This window comes from Penicillium oxalicum, chromosome VII (genome assembly GCF_001723175.1).
Source record: "Penicillium oxalicum strain HP7-1 chromosome VII, whole genome shotgun sequence".
Taxonomy (NCBI): domain Eukaryota; kingdom Fungi; phylum Ascomycota; class Eurotiomycetes; order Eurotiales; family Aspergillaceae; genus Penicillium; species Penicillium oxalicum.
This window is the reverse complement of record NC_064656.1, coordinates 639,098-659,097: the sequence shown is the minus strand read 5'-3', so window position 1 is coordinate 659,097 and position 20,000 is coordinate 639,098. Positions and strand designations below refer to the sequence as shown.

The 20,000-nt window shown below is 47.8% G+C and overlaps 4 protein-coding genes and 1 non-coding gene across 5 annotated transcripts; 1 reads left to right on the top strand and 4 right to left on the bottom strand.

The window, feature by feature from the left end:
* Window positions 1-6,587: 6,587 nt before the first annotated feature.
* POX_g08758 (uncharacterized protein) lies at window positions 6,588-7,646 on the top strand (the record flags this gene model as incomplete). The annotated part of the gene is made up of 3 exons (XM_050117526.1): window positions 6,588-6,748; window positions 6,809-7,316; window positions 7,395-7,646. The coding sequence occupies 3 exons, from the start codon at window positions 6,588-6,590 to the stop codon at window positions 7,644-7,646; spliced, it is 921 nt and encodes a 306-aa protein (XP_049965670.1).
* Window positions 7,647-8,442: 796 nt separating this feature from the next.
* On the bottom strand, window positions 8,443-10,214 carry POX_g08757 (uncharacterized protein; the record flags this gene model as incomplete). Its single annotated transcript, XM_050117525.1, has 6 exons — window positions 8,443-8,757; window positions 8,820-8,987; window positions 9,038-9,315; window positions 9,363-9,460; window positions 9,532-9,832; window positions 9,914-10,214. 6 exons carry the CDS (start codon window positions 10,212-10,214, stop codon window positions 8,443-8,445), a joined length of 1,461 nt encoding a protein of 486 aa, XP_049965669.1.
* An 845-nt stretch (window positions 10,215-11,059) lies between these two features.
* On the bottom strand, window positions 11,060-11,133 carry POX_tR159. The gene has a single exon. It is a non-coding gene; the product is annotated as a tRNA-Val (tRNA).
* Window positions 11,134-11,650: 517 nt separating this feature from the next.
* POX_g08755 (Oxidation resistance protein 1) lies at window positions 11,651-12,918 on the bottom strand (the record flags this gene model as incomplete). The annotated part of the gene is made up of 2 exons (XM_050117524.1): window positions 11,651-11,795; window positions 11,891-12,918. The coding sequence occupies 2 exons, from the start codon at window positions 12,916-12,918 to the stop codon at window positions 11,651-11,653; spliced, it is 1,173 nt and encodes a 390-aa protein (XP_049965668.1).
* A 742-nt stretch (window positions 12,919-13,660) lies between these two features.
* On the bottom strand, window positions 13,661-17,551 carry POX_g08754 (uncharacterized protein; the record flags this gene model as incomplete). Its single annotated transcript, XM_050117523.1, has 11 exons — window positions 13,661-13,877; window positions 13,991-15,569; window positions 15,630-15,808; window positions 15,888-16,151; window positions 16,203-16,327; window positions 16,391-16,483; window positions 16,534-16,603; window positions 16,663-16,683; window positions 16,733-16,994; window positions 17,056-17,238; window positions 17,308-17,551. 11 exons carry the CDS (start codon window positions 17,549-17,551, stop codon window positions 13,661-13,663), a joined length of 3,237 nt encoding a protein of 1,078 aa, XP_049965667.1.
* Between the last annotated feature and the right edge of the window lie 2,449 nt (window positions 17,552-20,000).

Below are 20,000 nucleotides of genomic sequence, written 5' to 3'. Positions count from 1 at the left end.
AAAACGTATAGTAAATTACAGCCTATTTTTAGCGTCGGCGTCTTATTTATTATACCGGAAGTATCGCCGATAGGCTTCCGGATATCCTAAAAAATCACCTCCGTATTCGCAGGTTCTGCAAAATCTTTAGGCTATAGCTAGTGCTCCTAGACCGAAGTTTTCTTACTCGGAGAATATACCTTAAAGACTAACTTCCTAGTCCGGTCTTCCGAAAAGACTACTATTTTAACAGAACTATAATTTTCTCCGTAGTAGAAGCTATTATATCGCGTAACTAGATTCGTCCTAGGAGAATCTCTGCTATATAATCCTTTGAATTATAAGTAAGAGTGCGTTATAATATCGCCGATTAAAATAGGCAAGCCTTCCGTAACTCCGTAAAAGGGACGCGTTCGGCTATTAACAGGCACTATATATAGCTTTAGATCTTTTCGAATATCAAGGTTCAATATACGTGCCGTTTCTAGGGAAATAAGATTGACTAATAATCCCTAATCAATCGTAGCTTCAAGCTTATGCCTATACACGTATACCTTTGTACGCAAGAGCCCTCTAGTATATTCCTTGACCGTACCCGAATTTCGCGGCGCAGAGATTCGCACCGATCTCCTAAGATCCTGCACCCGCGCGGTTACTTTATCTACTTTTGCAACTCGCTAAGTAGTAGCGAAGTATACGGGCGTAGTAGCATTCGTAGTATCCGTAGTAATCATAGGCACCGAAGGTTCGAAGGAATTCGCAATATTTCTGACTTAGCTACGTAGTTACGGTGATATAAATATCAGATCACCTAGTATAATCGTAGGCGGTATAGGAATAGCTAGCAATTTTCTAGCAATTTCTTCCTTACGTTAGGTAGTAGCATCCGCGGAAGGTTTTAGGCGCTTTTGGATAGTCGACGAATTTCCCGGTCCAGACGGGTAAGCAGGCGTCGAAAATCTTACGTCTTGACTAGCTCTCTAGGTCTGACTACCCTAGTCTTAGATTTCTTCTACAGAAGAATCTCGCGGCTAACGTTTAGTTAGCGATCCGTTCCCGCCTATAAATTTCTTCTGCAGAAGAAATTCGCAAAGGGGCTAGTGCTATATCCGCTATTATATCGTCTTTATTAATAGTCGCTAGACGGTATCTACTCGGACGTATACTACGCACTTTCGCATAATTTCCAGACTAGTTAGAGCGCTTGCGACCGGCTAGTTATCTATTAATAGCGAAGACTTCTCCCTTACATTTCGTCTTCGCTCCCTTCTAATCCTTCGAAATTAGCGTCTTTTCTAAGGGAAATCCCTACTAAATCTACCTAAGTAGTAAATTTACGGAGTAAGTAAGAATAGACCCCTAAATATAATTAAGGCGTAGTAATAGTAGAGATAGCGTTAACGCTTACGCGTTAACTCTTCTACTACTAGTACTAGTCCGGAACTATATCCTTCCAAAATTGGTCACCTCTCTTGCGCGCCTCCGGTCTATTCTTACTAACCCTTCCGAGTACTACCCGATTTAGTTTATTCCGGTAGTAGTATAGTCCTTTATTTTATGCTTAGATAGACAGGATAACCGGTACCCGATACCCTTTATTCCTATACTAGTAGTAACTATCAGATATCTATCTTGCAGGTATATAAGCAGGGTTATTTCGGTTATTATTTTTCGCGATTAGGTACTAAACAAGACTCTCTGTTTATCGGTAGCCTTCCGCTAGTCTTTAATAACCTTTAGCATATTTACCGACAGACCGTTAAAAGCTTTCGTTAAACTTTCTAAATCCTATCCTCTTAGAGAGCTCGTATTCTTAATCGCAGAACCTCTATTTTTCGGAGTATCTATTATTTTCCGTCCCTCGTACGATTTTTCTCTAGAATCCGCGTAGACCTAGATTCCTTTCTCGGGCACTACGTAGCCTATCGCGAGATCGTAATCCTTCTAGTCCTGATTTAGATCCCTAGTAGCTTTTTCGATCTAATCGAAAGAGATCCGTCTTTTGCTCCTAGAAGGGTAGTTAATATTAATTTTCTCCTTCTTAATTAATTTCGATCTTAACTTTTCGGGTAGTCCTTCGATAAACTAAGTATATCGTTCTAAATCGCTAATATCTCCTCTCTTTACTAGATACGAGGAAACAGACGAAAAGGTAGTTAAGTATACGTAAAAGTCGTCCTATTCGATACGATTCCTGCAGAAACTCTGTAGCTAGGTACGGGTATAGGTAGCCTATAGGCTATCCGTATCGCGATACTAATCTTTAAAGTCCTAGAAAAACTCTTCCTTGTTCTTCGCTTACTAGTTAGCATTCGCCTTAACCTATACACGCTATAGCTAACCGTAGTAATCTAGAAGGATCTCCAAAATTCGCGCGTTGTTTCTTATATTATAGCGCTTATATATACGTTCAAAACTATCTAAGAATTCTGATATATTTCTGCCTTCGAATCGTGGCGTACTAGGGGTCCCTAGCTTAGGTAGTCCTAACTATATATCGCAAAGTTTGTATCTCTGAATTAGGCGTATAAACTTGCGTTAGTATAGCGAAGGAGCTAGTCTCGGCGGTAGCGGCGGCGGTAGCGGTACTCTCTCGCTAAACCCTTTAGGCGATCCTTTAGCAGACTCAGAAGGGGCTCGATTACTAGGATCACGATAGGTATCGAAAGAGGTTATATTTATAGGTATATCTAAAGATATTCTGTAGTCGTTTAGTTTTAGATTACGATAATTGCTTTAGCTTCGTAGGCTCTGTCTAGTCCGGATATTTTTGGGGTTTTTTAGGTATAATAGTATCTAGAGGGATATAGCAAGATTCGCAAGGTAATTAACTCTTAAATTTAACGAAGTCGTAAAATTAGTAGCTAGTCTAGATAGTAGCGCTATTCCTGATTCTTTTCGATTTTTCTTCTAGTTTTTCACTCTCTTCTTATAGCCGTTCCTTTCTTTTTATCGCTTTTCGTCGTCCGTTTAGTACGTTTTTCTCGTGTTTTCTTCTACAGAAGAATTTTGTAACTACCGTTTTAGTGCATATCTCTTCTAGTAAGATCGTTATATTAGCCGCCTATAGAAACCTTTCAAAGCGATAAACTAACTCTATATAAAGTTCGGATAGACTAAGTTCATCTGTTAATATAATTAGTCCGGAGACATTTTTAGCAATCGAATCAATATATCTCGATCCTCTTAGTATCGATCGGCTAATAATCCGCGAACGAGCTAGGTATACCGGTCGAACAAAGGCATAGTATTAGCCGTAAGACCCTCGGTAGGAGCAGCCCCCTATATATAAAAGTCGCGTATTTAGCTATAATATAAGGTATAGTTTCGAACAATAGTCTCAATTTCTCTCAATTTTTCGTCAGGGTCAAACGCGTTACCCACTTTTTTGCAGAAAAGTGCAGAATTTCTCAATCATAGCGGTAGTCGTAATAGTAGCGGTCGCAGTAGTCGTTCAGTCGTCTCAGTCTTAGCAGTCTAGCAGTAATCTCAGCAGCAATCTAGCAGCGGATCCTTTCACAATCGCATCGTAGGAATAGTATAGTCCTCTATCTCAGCCACCTTTATTGCAAAGCCCCTGCGTCGGTCACTAAAAGAGGGGAATGCTCACGGCAGTCTGATCTCACCAGACAGGTCGAGTCATAGAGGAACCAAACTAAACCACCAGCGTGCAAGTCCTGGAATCCTCCAAGGTAATCGTGAGATCCGATATCAGGTACCAAAGGCAGGAATCAAAAAGAGTGTGACATTGCAAGTATAAAGGATCTGACTGTAAAGACGTCCTGAATCCTCAATCCAAACCGTTGATCAAACACGTCGATGATAATGCCGGATCCCGCAAGCTAGGTCCTAGATAACCTTCCTCGGCGGTAAGGCTCTCAGGCATCTCCTACTACTGAATATCCGCCTTTAAGTACATGCAACCGAATCCCCCACTACAATACCTATAAAGACACCCGAATTTTACAACCTTCCTATACTCCAAAAATTCCACCTCTCTAACAGAAAAAAGGACAAGGCTAAGATTTCCTACCTCCCTAAGTCTAATCCCTAAAAGACCCAGAATTACGCGACGGACGAATTTTTCTCTAACCCGCTCCAAACCCTCTAAGTATACTACTAACCATGCCAGAGGACCAAAATGTCCTAATTTTACAACCTTCCTAACACCGCAAAATTCTACCGATACAACTAAGGAAAAGAGCTCCTAATACCCGACTAGATCCTAAATCTAAATTCCAAGAGACCTAATTCCGAACCAGGGAGGGATTTCTTCACGTTAGAAACTAAACTTTATCCAACGGATCAGAGCTCACCGAACTAAGCCCAATAGGATTTGTCAAGATAATCGTGCTAGATTATTACACATAAGAGATCCTAACTAACCTCCCCTTCAAAATTTTATTATATCACACCATCATATATGATATTCTTCACATTGCTGCTGGTCCTGGGGGGGGTGTGAGAGAGTTTACCCTCTCAGATGTTTGCTAGGCCCAGCAGCGGTCATGTGTCTTGAGGGTTTTTCCCCATCGTGGGTTTTCCCTCTCTCTCTCTTCTTCTTCTCCCTAGACTTCCCAATCCCAGTTGTCTCGCCTCCAGATTGCTTCCTTGCCTTGTAGACCTGTAGGTCTATTAAACTACATGTACAATTTCAATCGATCGAGGTTCTCATGTGACATTTTAAGCGATGTAGATATCCATTGACACTTCTTTCAAAGTTGCTATTTCATGAAAGCTATGCTTTGAGCCGATCACTCACTCTCACCCCAAAATTGGCTATCTGCATAGTTTCTTGAACTCGTTCTGTTAAGGTCTGTATGAGCAATTCTCCACTGGAATGTCCGATCCATGAGTCTAAAATTGTCGGGACCCACCAAGCCACGCGGGAAGCAGCTTTGAACCTCGAAAACGCGTTGAGCGTGGCAAAAGGTGCGCACTGGTGCTGGAAAGTGCGAGGCTATTTAGAAGCGCCCGATATATCAGGGTCTTCGTGTGAAGATGTAATAATCGTGCAAGACAGGACTGATAACCTGTAAAGCATACCCTATGTGGTAGGTGGGAATAGATAATAAAAGGAGATGGGAATGGTAAGATTGATGGGGAGTGAGGCGTGCTATCTATCCTCATGGACCACCTGACTAACAGCTTGATCAGTCTTGTTATCTACTAAGTAGGAGCGGATATTGAATTTACATGGTGGAGAGTCGAGGCTCGTAGTTTCCTGACTGAGAAAGCCCCGACTTGACTCACATGGGTGTGCTTTTTGTGTGTGAAAAGCGAGATGAAACCTTGATGCGAAACTACGGATGAGACTGATGGTTTGCTTCTTGAAGAACCAAACTAGAACTGAATCGAGAGTTACACGAAACATTCTTGTCCTTCAAAATCGAGCAAGTCTCGGTCGCCATGAATCAGATCATCTGTGTTGACGACTCGAGTCACGCCGACAATGAGCGCGTTGACAGACATCCCAGCTTGAACACCCGGCTACTTCCAAGAGTTCCACCTAATCAGTCCGATGGCAATGCGATGTTATGGTACACTAAAGGGCGCAAAGTGTCTTTGGCGATCACAATTCCGCCCTCGTCTTCAAAATGCGGGCAGATCCCACAGTCTCGCGTCGCTGACCGCAGCAGAATCTTGACGTGGATTGCTTGAGGCAATATTTGGTAAGGAAATGAGCCCGCGCCGTCACAAAAGGTGACTCCAGTGTTACGTTCGTTTAGGACTGTGCGCCACCAATCCAATAGAAGCCGCTAAGAGCATGATCAAGCGGCTGTCCAGATGAATGTCAAGCTCCACCCGCAATTTGACTTCCATAGTTGAACCGACTCAATGCGGCCAAGGTTCGGACATCGCGCAATCACCAAGTAAAGGCTCAATAAAGATCCTGCAGTGAGATTCAATCGAAAGACCAAATACTCATAGGGCAAGCGCACCCTGAGTGGTCTGAAAAACTCACGCAGCTCAATGTTTCAGAGTCGCCAAGCATGAAGTTAGCGGACCTCGGGGTGGCAATGTCAATGGTCACTGGCCACTTCTAGCTCAGGGATGTGCTATAAGTTATCTGTCAAGTACCAGAAGTAGAAAGCTGTCAATCCAATCAGCCCGAGGTGAGCCCATTACGCACATCTAATCCTCTCAGCGCAACATGGCCTGTGGGAGGCGAATCTGTCCAGCGCACGGGGATCAGCACTCGCGCTGACAAATTGGTCGACTCAAGAAAGCTGCCAAGAGTCAATTGACTGCGCATCGCCCGTTACAATAGATATATGTGAGCGAGGGCCCGATCCCATTGGATCGTAACGACCTGGCCCCAAACTTCTGTCTGCCACCACTTGTCCCACATTTAGTACCTATTGGTGCAATAGTCATGCAGGCCACAAGATGACCAGCTAGGTACAAAAGGCCCCGAAGAGCTCTCGGGCATAAGGTGCTTACTTGTTTGAATTTGATCAAACACTCACCTAACAGGGTCGTTCAGATGTTTGCTCTTGCAAGCGTGCTCTAAAGACCTCAAAACTGCACCGGGAGCTTGGGACTTGGAGACTAGAATCTTCAGCACGCTCTCCACAGCAGACGGAAACTCGACTGCTCGCGACCTCATGGAGCAGTCACGGGTCTCCTACGCAATCATCCTAGCCGCTGTCCTGGCAGAATGGATCGTATTTGCGGGCCTCATTATCGTCATCTTCAGAAGGAAAAGGCAAGGGAAAGATCTTATCCTTGGTAGATCTCTTCTGGTCTCTTGCGTCGCCTACTTCATGTAAGTGTATTGCTGAACCGATTGGGAATCACGTCTGGACCGACTACAATCTTTGAAAAGACCACAGCTTTCCGAATGCGGAGTATCCGGTCGTGTTACTTCCCTAAACCTGCCTCATGCTCATATTATCGATACTGCTAGTACGGACACTCTCGGCCTGGTTGTCAGCTCTCTTCAACTTGCGCAACCCCAAGCCGCTGGAGTCAATTTGATCATCATTTTCATTCAGCAATTTGCGTATCTGTTCGCGACATGCACGACATTCCATCTCCTTTATAGACTGGCTCACATCTTTCAACGGCGTCACACAGGCCGATCATCACCCTCATTGACTCTGTGCCATGCAATCTGCCTCGTCGTGATAGCACTGACATGTGTGCTGGAGTGGTCACTGTATGTTGCGTATGCATGTGGAGAGGTTTCTAACGAGGCCCCTCGGGCTGTGTTGGAGGCCTTTCACTGGAGTCAATGTGCCCGTTACTTGGTGCATTGGCTTGCTTCGTCAGAGATATTGGCTTGGGCTGGAATTGTCACAATTCGATCCTACACAAGGGACCGACAAATCAAGGTAAGTACCGCAAAGCTTGCCAACCCATTGACTGGTATCCCATTTCAGCGGGCCTAACATGTATCTTTTCTACTGCAGCGCCCTGCACTCTTATTCTTGGTGTCGAGTATTCTATTCTTCGCAGTCAACTTTTTCTGGGCGGTGATCGCAATTGACAGGGGAATTATCCGCTGGCTCAATCACCGCGTGCCATCTAATCGGACCCAAGTCCTTTGGTTCGACACCATTTTCGAGCTTTTGTGCATTGCCATTGGGTACATCTGCTTTTTGGTGTGCTCTTCACGTCTCGCGCGGGATAAAATCATGGAATTCCAATACATCGAATTCTAAAGGATAATTATATTAAAGTGAAGCAAATCAACAGAGACTCAGATGGAAATCAACAGAAAAAACCAACAGACCTTTATAATCCCATGCATTGCCCGCAATTTCCTCCAGCGTCGAAATGAGGATCATCATGTCTGCCCCGGGTGGGTAAGTTTGGCGGACGGCAAACCATCGTTGATCTCCTCGAACTTCATTATCAAAGAAGACGCACTCAGCACTGTAGTAATACGCTGGCCGGTAACTCCAGGTAGTAGCGTTCGGGTGACTGTGATTGACTGACGAGTGAACCGCCGGTCCTGTCGTCGACCATTGCGAATATCTATACGTAGGGAGCTGTCTCCAACCCGGCTGCAGTCTCCTCTGTGCGCTTCTCGGCCTGGCCTGGGTAAGTTGAAACCATGATCTCGAGATCTCCATAGCGCGGGGATGAGCAGAGGTGCTAGGCGGAGTCGCTGCGGGAAAAGGACGCGTCGTCTGGAAGAAGATGCGGAAGGAAAGCGCCTTGCCTTCCGAGGCACGGTGGGTGGGAGTTTCGGCACACGTCCGCAGGGACGATCATCGCTTTAGATCATCTCAATTGAAGCTGCACCTCATCCATTCTCATTCTCAGGTCACTTGTTTCTCCATAGAGCAGTGTCAAAGGAAAGGCGAGAAGAGTGACAGCCGGGAAAAGCTCAACCGAGTTGGCGACGATGGTTCTGCGCCCTGCAGAGAACCTGGTCTAGCGCCGATTCTATCCCCTGTTCAGGACTTCGTGCCACGACTCGATGGCTTTTAGCCAAACCATACAGCTTGCAGCTTAAACCGTGACAGATTCCCAGACCGCGTATCGAAGCAGAGACCCCAGATCAGTAGTACCATCACGAGCTAAGACTGAACCAGTCTTGAGTTCCTTTAAAAGATCAAGAGTTCTGTCAATGACCTCGCCCATCCCACTCGCGTCGAAGAATTTCGCAAGTCGATAGTGACAGTCTAACAAGACCGGGTGTGGAAGACCGGACTCTGGCTCAGGCTGGGATGCATCTACGAAAGTGACCTGGTGGGGGAGGAATGGGTTCATTTTGGTGGGAAAGCGCTTGAATGTAACGAAGTTGTACGTATGCGGAGCGTTGGCCTAAGTGAATAATTAGTCCTAAACGAACCCTTCCAGTTTCCAGAGCTAGAACAGAGACGCACGATCGGCTCGAAGGCACATCCGAAGCGACTGAATTCACGGTGGATAGAATGGTGAAGCGTGAGGCCATTCTCAATCTCGTTAATTCTGGAACTTCGCATGATTGTGCGCATCTCAGGGAAACATCGGTAGAGGGTTTCCCATATATTCGATATGATGCTTGCACCTTTCTGCGCTAATTAGTATGTACTCTTCAACAAGAAGGCTCTAGGAAAAGTACCATGGGGTCGAAGCTTGCAAACAACCAGGGAATGATATGCGCAGCTTCGAGATCTCCCTGTAGAACATCCTCCGCCGACCCTATTTCTTCCGCCTTGTCGAACGATATGGCTTTCGTCACCACACAACGATTTCTATCACGTTCGAGACAGCCTTTGCGGAAATTCGAATCTCGCACTTGCAGCTCCTCAATCACTTCATATATGGCTTGAGCATTCTCGCGTCTTTTTTGAAGCGGTGAGTCAACAGGGGTGGGTGTTTTTCCGCCAGACGCTCTGACTATAAGAGGTCAGTCACATATTCACGCTAAGTTTGCATGCACGTACTCGGTTGGAGAAGACAAGTGCGAATATTCTCAAAGGTAGTCACAAGCATCTCGTCGATTCCGCATCGAGAATGACGTGCGCGATAGAGTCTCCTCCTCCTGGCGGAAGCCAGTCAAGCAGCCCCCCAAAGCAGTCAAGCAGCTTTTCGGATTCTTTTGTGACCTCGAACCGATTGAGTCGTTCATGTGCGCGAGTTTGAAGATAATTCCAGCCATCTTCGGTCTTCTCGACCTCAGTCTCAGTGAAGCTAGGTGCTGAACAAAATGTCCCTTGGGACGGAGAGACTCCATGCGGTGGGGGTGGAGGTGGAGATGATTCGTGCTTGCGCTTAGGCATTTTAAGGGTTTGCAGAGGACAAGTATGGAGTGTCAAGAGGTGTTTGAGGATGAGCAAAACTGCAGTTGAGCCTTGGAGACCATTAGATACGTTCGTGAAAAGACGTCTTGTGCATTCAGCCGTTAGGGCAAGAACTGTTCTATTAGTCTCAGGAGAGCAAAGCAGTAGAAGAGCTTGGTAGTATGACATAAATAGCAAGCGGTGTACCCATATACTTGAGGGCGGGGGAGCAATGAGCAGCTTGGAGAGGTCAGGACTCAGGATAAAGAACATAGGGGAGATGGCGTCAATGGCGTCTACGTTGTCGATATTACTATCACTAGAGACCTCCGTGATGAACGGACGGATGTTGCCTTTATTGAGAGACTCGTTGGGGATCGTCGACCACACTGCAGGATACCTGCCGAACCGAGAGGGCCAGGGTTTTCGAGTAGCTCGATCTGTAGCTAGAGGGGCCTGTCGACCGAACAAGGTCACGCAGACTCGCAGGGTCGGCTTTGCCATCTGCGTAGTCATTCAGGAAGTATGAAACGGCGGCTAGGATGTCGGCACAAGTTGCACGATGGTAGCCCGTTTATGCCGGCCCCACAAAGTCCACTCCTCGTTCATGTGATCGATAGCAAATGTCATCACTGCCCTGTCGGCCGTGGTTTCCAAGTCAGGAGTAAAAAGCCCACTGCACCCGTCGGACGAGCAGTCTCCGTCTTCACTAGTGAGAGTGCTATGGACGATAAGCTGCTAGCGAGAATAACATTTCTCTTGTTTTATCAAAGAATTTAAAAGTAGAAGGACGCAACCTTCTCCCGAATCAGACGATCAAAATAATCGTCCAGAGTATTTGTCTCGGAGGATCGCTCGGTTGATTTCATAGCGTTAAATTTAGTAGGCGGAGGATATAAAATGGAATACTTCGAATCTGTTTTATATGCGTAACAGGGGTAACGCTAAGCCTAATTACTGTAAGAACCTGACGTCGACCCTCGGCTACCAAAAAGGATTAGCGCGTTCTTGGCCATTGTCGAGGTCAGCTTCGCCGACTGTCGATATAAACTACTACTATACACTCCCCCCACTACGCTACCTACGTAGTTATAAAACCTCGGGCGGGCCTGGCCAGACTCTTGGCCATTTTACACTAAGAACAACGGGGTGGCAGAGCTCAGCGATCCGGATCAATAGCAACATTACCTCGCCAACACTATGCATACAGAGGCGAAACGCATTGAGGATGAAGGAAAGAACTTTCAGAGAAGCAACGGGTCCATTGATAAAACCACGGACGGCGTCGTAACGAACAAAGTCTCGGGATCCCTACCAAAAAAGGGAATATTGAGCTCCATGAGGGCAAAGGAGGCAAAAAGTGACCAGACTGGGGTTCGATCCCAGGACCTTGTCGGTGTTAACGACACGTGATAACCAACTACACCATCCGGCCAGATGTGGATATCCTGGTGCGTTTTTTTTGAATCATGAATCTTGAGCAACAAGAAAGAACGGATCCACACATTCTCTGTGCTGTTTGCTTCATTCCCGGAGAATAATCCTCAGTCTAGACTTGCGCTATTCAAGATTGCTTCCTACCTAGCTCCCTGACTTCTGCCCCTGGTCAAATGGAAAGCGACTCAAGTTCGGTCAATTCGCGTACTGCCTTCCCCCCCCCCTTGGAGAGGCTGAGAGAGTGCTGCTGGCGAACTCTTGGCCAGTCTGTTGGCCTCAATATATATATGGAGCGCTTTCGGATAATTTTCGTAAAATGAGGGATTCTAACTCTTCCTAGGAACGTCGTGCCTACATGAATGGCAAATGGATGTTTCAGCTGCTGCCCGGGCATACTCTGGCCTGCGTGATGAAACCAACTACACCACCCGGCCAATTGACGTGATGTGAAATACTAATTTCTCTACACCTGATCACTAAAAATGCCCAGCGCAAAGGAGCACAACACAACTCGTTTAAGCTCCTACGTACCACACCTCAACGCCGAGAACCTCGAATTTCTCGCCTTCGTCGGCAAGAGGCTCATTTCCAAACGTCTGGCAATGAGAGCTGACTCCTTTTTCTAGACTTGAGTCTAACCAGAGACCGTATCGACCGTCGCTAAATGCAAGGGTTAGTGGGACGAGTGATCCTAGATGCCGCGAGAAAGGGCCCAAAAAGCAGAAAAAGAGACAAAGAACAGAAACCCAACTCACCCGCCACCCAAGCTGAGAAATCCAGTCTCGCAAAATATCATATAATCATTCACCCCGCTGTAGGGAAATGCCTTGAAACGAATTCGTTCGGGCGTGCTGGCCCCACTTCGTGACGGTGTGTCAATGGAGGACGGTGACGGAGGCGCCAGCGCGCCACCGCTGGCCGCAGCCAGGTTGGTCTTGAGACTCATGTTCAAATTTCGAGCCGGCGACGACTCGGTCTTCACCCTGTTCCGTGGGTCGCTGCGGAATGTACTCCATCGACCAGCGTGGGTAGTGTCCGCTGATGGCGGGGGCGGGAGACCTGCTCGCTCCAGCGCTTCGACCGATTGTGGTCCATCCCCCTTGAATGCGAGGCTCAAGTTCGTTGGAGGTGGGAGAACGCTCGCCCGCCAGAGGAAACATTCGCCCGTGCCGAAGAACTGCGAGTCCGGGTGTGGGACGTCGGTCATGTATGCGCCAAAAACGCCGCCGGAGGGGGAAGAGTCGCGAACAACGAGCACGTAGCCCGCCCGCGGGCTACGATGGGAGAATTGCTGGCAGTGATCATATAGCGTGGAGAGAGAGGCACCGTCGCGGTCAAGGCTGTATGCGAGACGCCAGGTCTCCATAAGCTGGAGGCGGGGCGGCACCAGGAGGCGGATTTCTTCGGCGAGCGAGCGGGTGAGGAGCTGCTGTTGCAGCAACTCGGCGCCTCGGGGGATTGTGAGGGTGAGAGGGGTCAGCGGTGGAGGTTGAAATGGCGAGGCTGTCCGGCGCGGCGTGAAGACCTCTGGTGAAGACGACGAGGTCGACCACGGAACCGAGGAAGGCATGGCGGAAGTAGAAATGCTTGGGTCGGTCAAGCGGCGATAGAGACCCGTGAAAACGTGACTGACAGGGTAAGAGAAATATTGACTATAGGAGGAAGCGCCCGAGTTTCCTTGTGGTGTCCGTGAGCCGGATCTTGAGGTGGAAGGCGAGTGAGAAATGCTGCTAGTAGCGGGGTGATCGGAGGGAGGAAGACTGCCTTGCAATGAGGACGACATGCAGACAGTGTGGGGTCGGAATGACGAAGAAAACGGTATCAGGACGCTGGAGAAATCAATGTCAAGAGAGCCGAGAGTTGGCAGTTCGGAGAAGCTGGCGCAAGCCGAGACAAGCTAGGCGCTAGTGAAGTGGTGATGTCGGCGGGAGTGGATCAGACCAAGAACTCGTCAAGGCACAAAAGTTAGTGGGTTGCTTGGGAGTCGGCGCTCGGGAATGAAGGCGTGGTGACAGCGGCGGGGATGATCCACCGGAGCCGTCGATGTCTACTATGTGGGGGCATTTTGACCAGCTCAGAGTCACTGCAATGCATTGCTGGAGCCTAACAGCATGACATGAGCGACGGGTGGAAACAATTGGCAGGAACGCGCGCGATTCCTTATGTTCTCAAGAGGTTATCTAAATAACTGGATCCATCACGTGCTTGACGAATGATCCTTTTCCGGTGCTTTATTTGACACCGTTTCCCACATGTATATCCACACAGCTCAATTGAAGTCTGAAGCGAAATTGAAAGCGCACAGAGAAAAAAAAAAGAAGTAGATCAGATAGAAGATGATACGTTTATTTGTTAGTCGTACGGTTTATGGGAGAATTGGAGGCCGGGCGTGACCCGGTCCCATGGAGTTTCAAAGTGATTCTATACAAATATGGGTTTGAAGCAGACTGAATCTAGGAAGAAGTTCACGGAAATATGGAAATATAGCGCCTCCCAAGCTTCGCTCGTCTCTACCTTTGCCGCACTTAGCCATGGTTGTCACAGTCAGAGACATAATTGATTGTGATCAGACAGCCATCGCCTCGGTGGAATGATCCACATTTTTTGCATCCACCAACGTTTCGAATGTTCTGGTAGTCGTTCCACAGGTCGTTGCCACTGATGCTGCAATTGGCACCTTGGATAAAGACGGCACAGCCTCGAACGTTGTCACCCCAGCAATTTCCAGTTAGGCTTAGTCCACTAGTGCTCGAACGTTAGTACGGATCCAACAATTCTCTTTACAGGATGTTCTAGTAGTTGCAGCGCCCATGGGAGGTCATTTGAAGAAGCAAAAGTAACGGGAGAGGACTTACTCGGTGGCATATCTCTTGTAGTCGTCTCGTTGCAGGTAGTTGACGGCGTGGTCACACCATTTCAGGAAGTCAGGAGTGGAGCACATCGACGAGCCCTTGCAGTCGTAATCATCAGGAGACGGCTGATAGGCGTTGATGAGTGGATTGTAGCCCTGAGCTTGAACGACAAACTTGCTTGTGTCGATAGTCTGAGTTCCGATGGGCAAATTCCAAGTGTAAGTATAGCCAGAAATGTCGAGAGAGACATCTCCCACCACTGACCAAGACCAGGGCGGTGCAGTCGACCCTTTGGGAAGGACGCCACTGTACTTGTACAGCGTGGTGCCCTCAACCATGTACTTGGTGCAAACATACTCGTCCACTTTGAAGTTGACACTCCATCCTGGGTCTGTATCAAAATCACACCCCACCGAGTCCCAAATGTAGAGACGGATGAATGCAAACGGGACCAGGATATCCGCTTGAATTTTGGTGGAGCCCATTTTGGGCACGGAGTGGTAGTTGGCGACCGTCTTACCGTCTGGCAAAGACGAAGTACGAGCCGTCACTCGGCTGGTAGAGAATCCCATGTCGCCGTTTCCACCGACGGCGCGAATATGGAATTCAGTGCTCGACCCCGGCTGGAGACCTCCGATTGTGACACTGGTCATCGAGCCTGGAACACTCGCGACAAGGCTATCTCCAGCATAGACATGATACCCCAGAGCATTGGAGGCTGCATTCCAAGATAGCTTGGCTGAACTGTAATCGGATTTGGCAACTGACAGGCCACCGGTTGCTCCAATTGTCCCTCCTGAGCCCCAGTCAGCTGCAGGGGCGTTCATGGGAGAACCGCCGTCCACCGCATTCAGCATGCTCTGCACATAGGAATCACTAGGCAAATTGTCGTAAGGGTTTGGCAAAAGATCATCAGTGAGCTGGATGAATCCGGCACCGCGTTCTTGCGATAATTTGATGACTTCGGAAATCGCCGATTCGGGGACATTGTAGACAATGTGCCAGAGCTTCCTGGGGTCTTTTGCTGGCCAGTCGTTGGGGGTGTAGGAGTTTTTGTACGACGTGTAATCCAACTCGAATGTCAGCAAAGTATCCATGGTGTCCTCGAAGCAAGATGCCATAGGTGATCCAGGATTCAGAACGGTGAGAGCACCAGGGTGGGCTCGCTTGGTGTAGGCGTTGATGTACTTGTAGAGGTCGACGTATTCGTTATTGGCACCACATTCAGGCCAACCTTCGTCGAAGAAGATACCGCCGATCTTATCACCGTACAGCGAATACCACATGTCAACATCTTCTTCGATCTGCGCAGTCCAGTCTGCCAAATCGCCGGAACCCAGCCGTGTAACGAATTTCTGTTGGCTCACGCCAAGATAGCCGGTCCGCACATATCCAAGAACAGTCTTACCCGAGCCCGCAGCTCGTTGAATGACATCGGTCCAGTGGTCATCCACGACAGAATCCGGACCGTTCATTACATTAGCAACCAGGATGGGCATTTTGCTCGAAGAGTATCCAACCAGGCGATCCCAAGCCGAAGGGTCGGCCAGCGGGTTGATGTAAGACGCTACCGCGACTTGCTCTAGATGGATGAAACTGTGTTAGCCTCCGAGGATTCCAGTAGAAATTCGACAATACGCACGTCCGCTTGCTGAGGAGTTAGAGCCATCTGAAGGGTAATAAGGACAAGAGTCGAATCCCAAACTCTGCGGAATCTCCGGATATCCATGACTGATTTCATTCTGATTGGTCATATGATAGATGACCAGCGAGGCGATAAGCTGATGAAGCAATGGCTGAGGATGGAAAACACGTCCGTATCTATGGGCTGTCAGTACCAGTAACTCCACATTTTCAATCTCAGTTTCCTCATTTGTAAGGAGAAATGTATATTGCTTACCCGTCTGGAAGAAGATTCGGGATGGTTCTGGGTTGTACCGAGGCTTGGATTGACGCACGCCTCGAGAAAGTAACGGCAGAGTTTTGGCTATCGACTAGAGACTCCTCAGAAAGTTTCGCATCTGGGTCCACTAGCTGTGTGATGAGGGCATATTGGTTCACTGTGCCCCCAAATGTGCCCTCTGGAATATCTTCTTCACTGCGCTTCCAAGGGTTGCTTCCAAAGGGATCCAAGGTGTTGAGCTCGTAGAACATGAGACCAGTTCTGGACTAAGAGTCAGCTCGGTATATAATCAAAAAATATTCCACCACATACCTTGTGTTGCTTTCCTTCGTGGATTCATCAACTCCTGCCTCGCAGAAGCGGCCGTTGAAGTAGCCCACGTAAGAGTCGTAGTCCACAAACTGCACCTGATTTCCGGCTCGTTTAACCGCATCCGACTACAAATTACGCGATCAGCTCATCAATCAAATCAACAGAATAGGCAAATTCGGATGACTTACGATCTTCGAGTTGACAGAATCCACAAGAGCGTTCATCGCTCTTCGGTTCAGCGTTGTCAGTTTTGCCTCGGGCTGAAACATGTTGTAAAGTTTCTGGCAAGACATCAGCATCATCTTGAACACAGTGCAGACGGGTTACTGACGTAAATCCAGGTTGACCAGCTGACTTGATCACAATCAGACGAGAGATCCTCTGCGAAAAATTTGGCATAGCTGAAAAGCATCATTAATATCTTGGTCTTTCGCTTGGAAAAAATGAAAGAGTCACAAACCCCGTATAGTAAATCATGCCACTATTTTCAATTAGCCTTCGAAAAATTCACAAGAGGGAAGGTAACTAACTCGGATGCTAATTTTGACTTAGCCGCAGAGATGACAGAGTCAAGACTCTTTGAAAACTCGCTTCCCTCAATGATTGCTTGGGTTTGAGCCAGCTGCCCGGCGCAGCCAACACCAAGGGAGTCCCAGTCGACGGAAGATGCCCAGGCAAACTTTGGATCCAACTGGCTTGCTGCCTTTGCGGTTTTCACTTGATTGGCATTGAGGACTGCCCATTGGAAGACACATTGATTGAGAATGCTTGTGAGTTGAGCGTCATTTCCACCTAGAATCGGCACACGTTAGTCCCGATAGGCCAATGGTGAGATTTCTCTGGCGAGATATACCAGCTGAAAGTAGAATGACTTGCTGATTCCCACTGATTTGGGGAATCTGGTCGCTAATCACATCGGATATAACTGCTCCAGAACATGACTTGAACTGGAAATTCCGGGTCGCCGGATCGCCTAGCCGAAGGTCGGTATGAATGAGGTTTGGATATGCGTTGTCATATCGACTACATGCCGAATCTTTCCCGAAAACAAATAAACATTAGCCTCGATGCATCAGCCACGATTGGAGGGAAGATTGAGACCTACCGCCGTCTCCCTGAAGGCGAGCACCAGCCCCAATTCCAGCAGAATAGGAGTCACCAATAGCAGCCATTCTCGTAATGAACGAAAGGTCGGATGGATCAAAATCATCACCAGTATCTCTCCCTACCAATTGACTAGAATACGAGCTCAAATTTCCGAGCGCATATCCCGCCGCGATCGGATTCGTAAGGCCACGATCCACTAAAGCAGTGAGAAGCAGTAGACCACACCATCGTGGCTTCAGCATTTTGAGCTGAAAGGCAGAAAGAGCGACGGGAAGAGAGAAAGACAAGAAAGAGAGAGAGAGAGGAAGCTTGTACGGCATAGAAAATAGGTGGGCGTCCCAACTATCATATATAGTATTTCACCATCAGGACATAGTGATCTCTGCCGTTCAGTAGGATTGAGTCCCTTCCTCTTGCCTGTTACTTTCCAACTGTGTTTGTCTGCCATACATCTTGTTGATTCTGGATTAAAAGGCCCACTCGCTTCCCAAATTCACTGCTCTGGAAGTTCGATAATTAGCTTAGAGCTTACAGAGATGAAAAGAGTAACTTTTGGCGACATTACCTACCTCCTCGGTCTTTTTTCGAATCGGCCAGTCTCTCATCACTAAACCTTTGAAGTAGACCATCAGCAAAACCCGCCTTTCAGTGCTAAGCGATAGTCTCGATGCCCTTAGAACATCTGACGGTGAGAAAGTCCTCGAATTTCCGACTGTATTCTCGACCGAAACTGTGGATGCGTTAGGTCAGCTTCGGTAGCAGTCAGACGGACATTGCTCCTGGCTCGTCCGAGCAGACAAGTTCTTTTGGATGCTTCGGTCATTCACTGGTGCAATAGTATCGTGTCCCACATAGAACCCTTCATGAGTAATCTCGCCCACCCGAAGTCTAGGCGTGTCATGTAGTCACCATCCGCCCGCGACATGATAGCGGCACGCGGAAGAAGTCCGGCAAACCCGGCAGAGAGAGGAGTCGTCTCCGACTCTCTCGGCCGCCCGAAACCGCTTTGAAGTTGTGGCGTTTTTGATACCACAATGTGAGCCGTCGGAAGCTTGACGCTAAACTTCGTTCTTTGAATGTCAGGCTGGTAATGTCGAACCGAGATTTATCCGGCGTGTGAAAATGTGAAAATGGTTGAAATAGACTTTTCGTACTGTTGAAAACTCATGCAACGTCGACTTTGCCAAGATGGCTACACCAGAATAAGTGACAGGTCCGTGTGGCATTGACCGAAGCTTTCGGCCCCCATGCTAGATAATCTTGGTGGGTGTGTGGTGAATTCTCACGATAGGCTGGGACCTCAGTTGAGGAATGGATACCATCCTGTCGATTCATCGGCTAACGTTCGCACCCCTGAAATTTGCGGCTCTTTCTCGATCCCGTTGTGGTCACCTAGTCTCGCATCGATTGTCTCACTTGTTCTTGTTTCCACCAAGTGCTTACCATGCCCCATGATCGAGGTGGACTTCTTTCGTGGAGGGTCCAGGGGAACAGCATGGATTAGTCGAGAGCGATGAACCACGTGGGCCCGCTAGAAGGATTTGTAGACGGTTCCCCACTCACAGTCTCCTAGTAGCCTCATTTATCCGGTTGTGGGTCAATTGATGCTGACCGTCGCCTATTCCAAATAAGCCACGAGGTTGTGCCGTGTTCAGGGACCCCTGACCGTGCCGAGCTTGGCAATCTGAAAGCGCCAAGACGGTCCGCTGCATGTAAGCTTGGTCGGCTTTTGGGCGGTTGGCAGATGCCTTGTGACTTGGGCAATTACTTCCGTTGCAAAATATGTGCGTACTTCCTATCTCAGCGGGTGACAAACCTGAGAAACCAAGCCTATTGTTACTGCAAGATTATTCCCGAGTATACATTCGAGCCTGTCGACGATGATTCTTTCTAGCCATGCTTTGAGAGATGACTGTCTTGAAGATGGGCTATCTGTGCCTCATATGACCAAAGCGGCCGAGAAAGAACAATAACAAATCTTTTGAGATTTCCAAAAACCGAGGTGGAGGCTCTTGAGGTTCGGTAGGATCAGCAGAGACGGTGCATTAAGGTTGTACTGTGCAGGTGAAAGTGGGTCCTATCTGGTCTTGCTGATGTCAGATTGCTCAATGTTTCGGATAGACTCCTGGCGGCCTCCAGTCGGCCTGTGCAACCGAATTATCCTCGGTCGAGTCTCCTTATGGCAGCCTTCTAGAATGATTTTTGCTGAAGAGCGTTACAAACTCGCAGTAAATGAGTGCGCTATATCTCAACTTTTTTTTTTTTTTTAATCTTCCTTTTTCTTTTCTTTTTCCTTTCAAGGTTGGTTCTTGTGTTTGAAGTCTCATATGGAAGTTTTCTACTGGTAGATATTGACTGAGAGATTTTCTTTGCACTCAATATCTATCTACCGATCCGGTTCAATAGGTTGAATGGCTCCTCTTACATGACTGCCGTCCCGCGATGCTGAACAATTTGTCATTAAAGTCGCGCTTGTATCCTTGCTAGTCTGAAATTTATCCCTGCACCCACGATGATACTCGCCCACAATCTTGACTCCACTTGTAATAGATCTAGCGCTTATATAGCTATAAGCGATGATAGTGGGCCGCTCAAGAGGCGAGACCATAGAAGACAATTGTACTCGGTGCAGCGTAGAAGAATCGAAGAGGTCTTACTAGATCCACCTCTACTTACGAGGTCATTTAATCA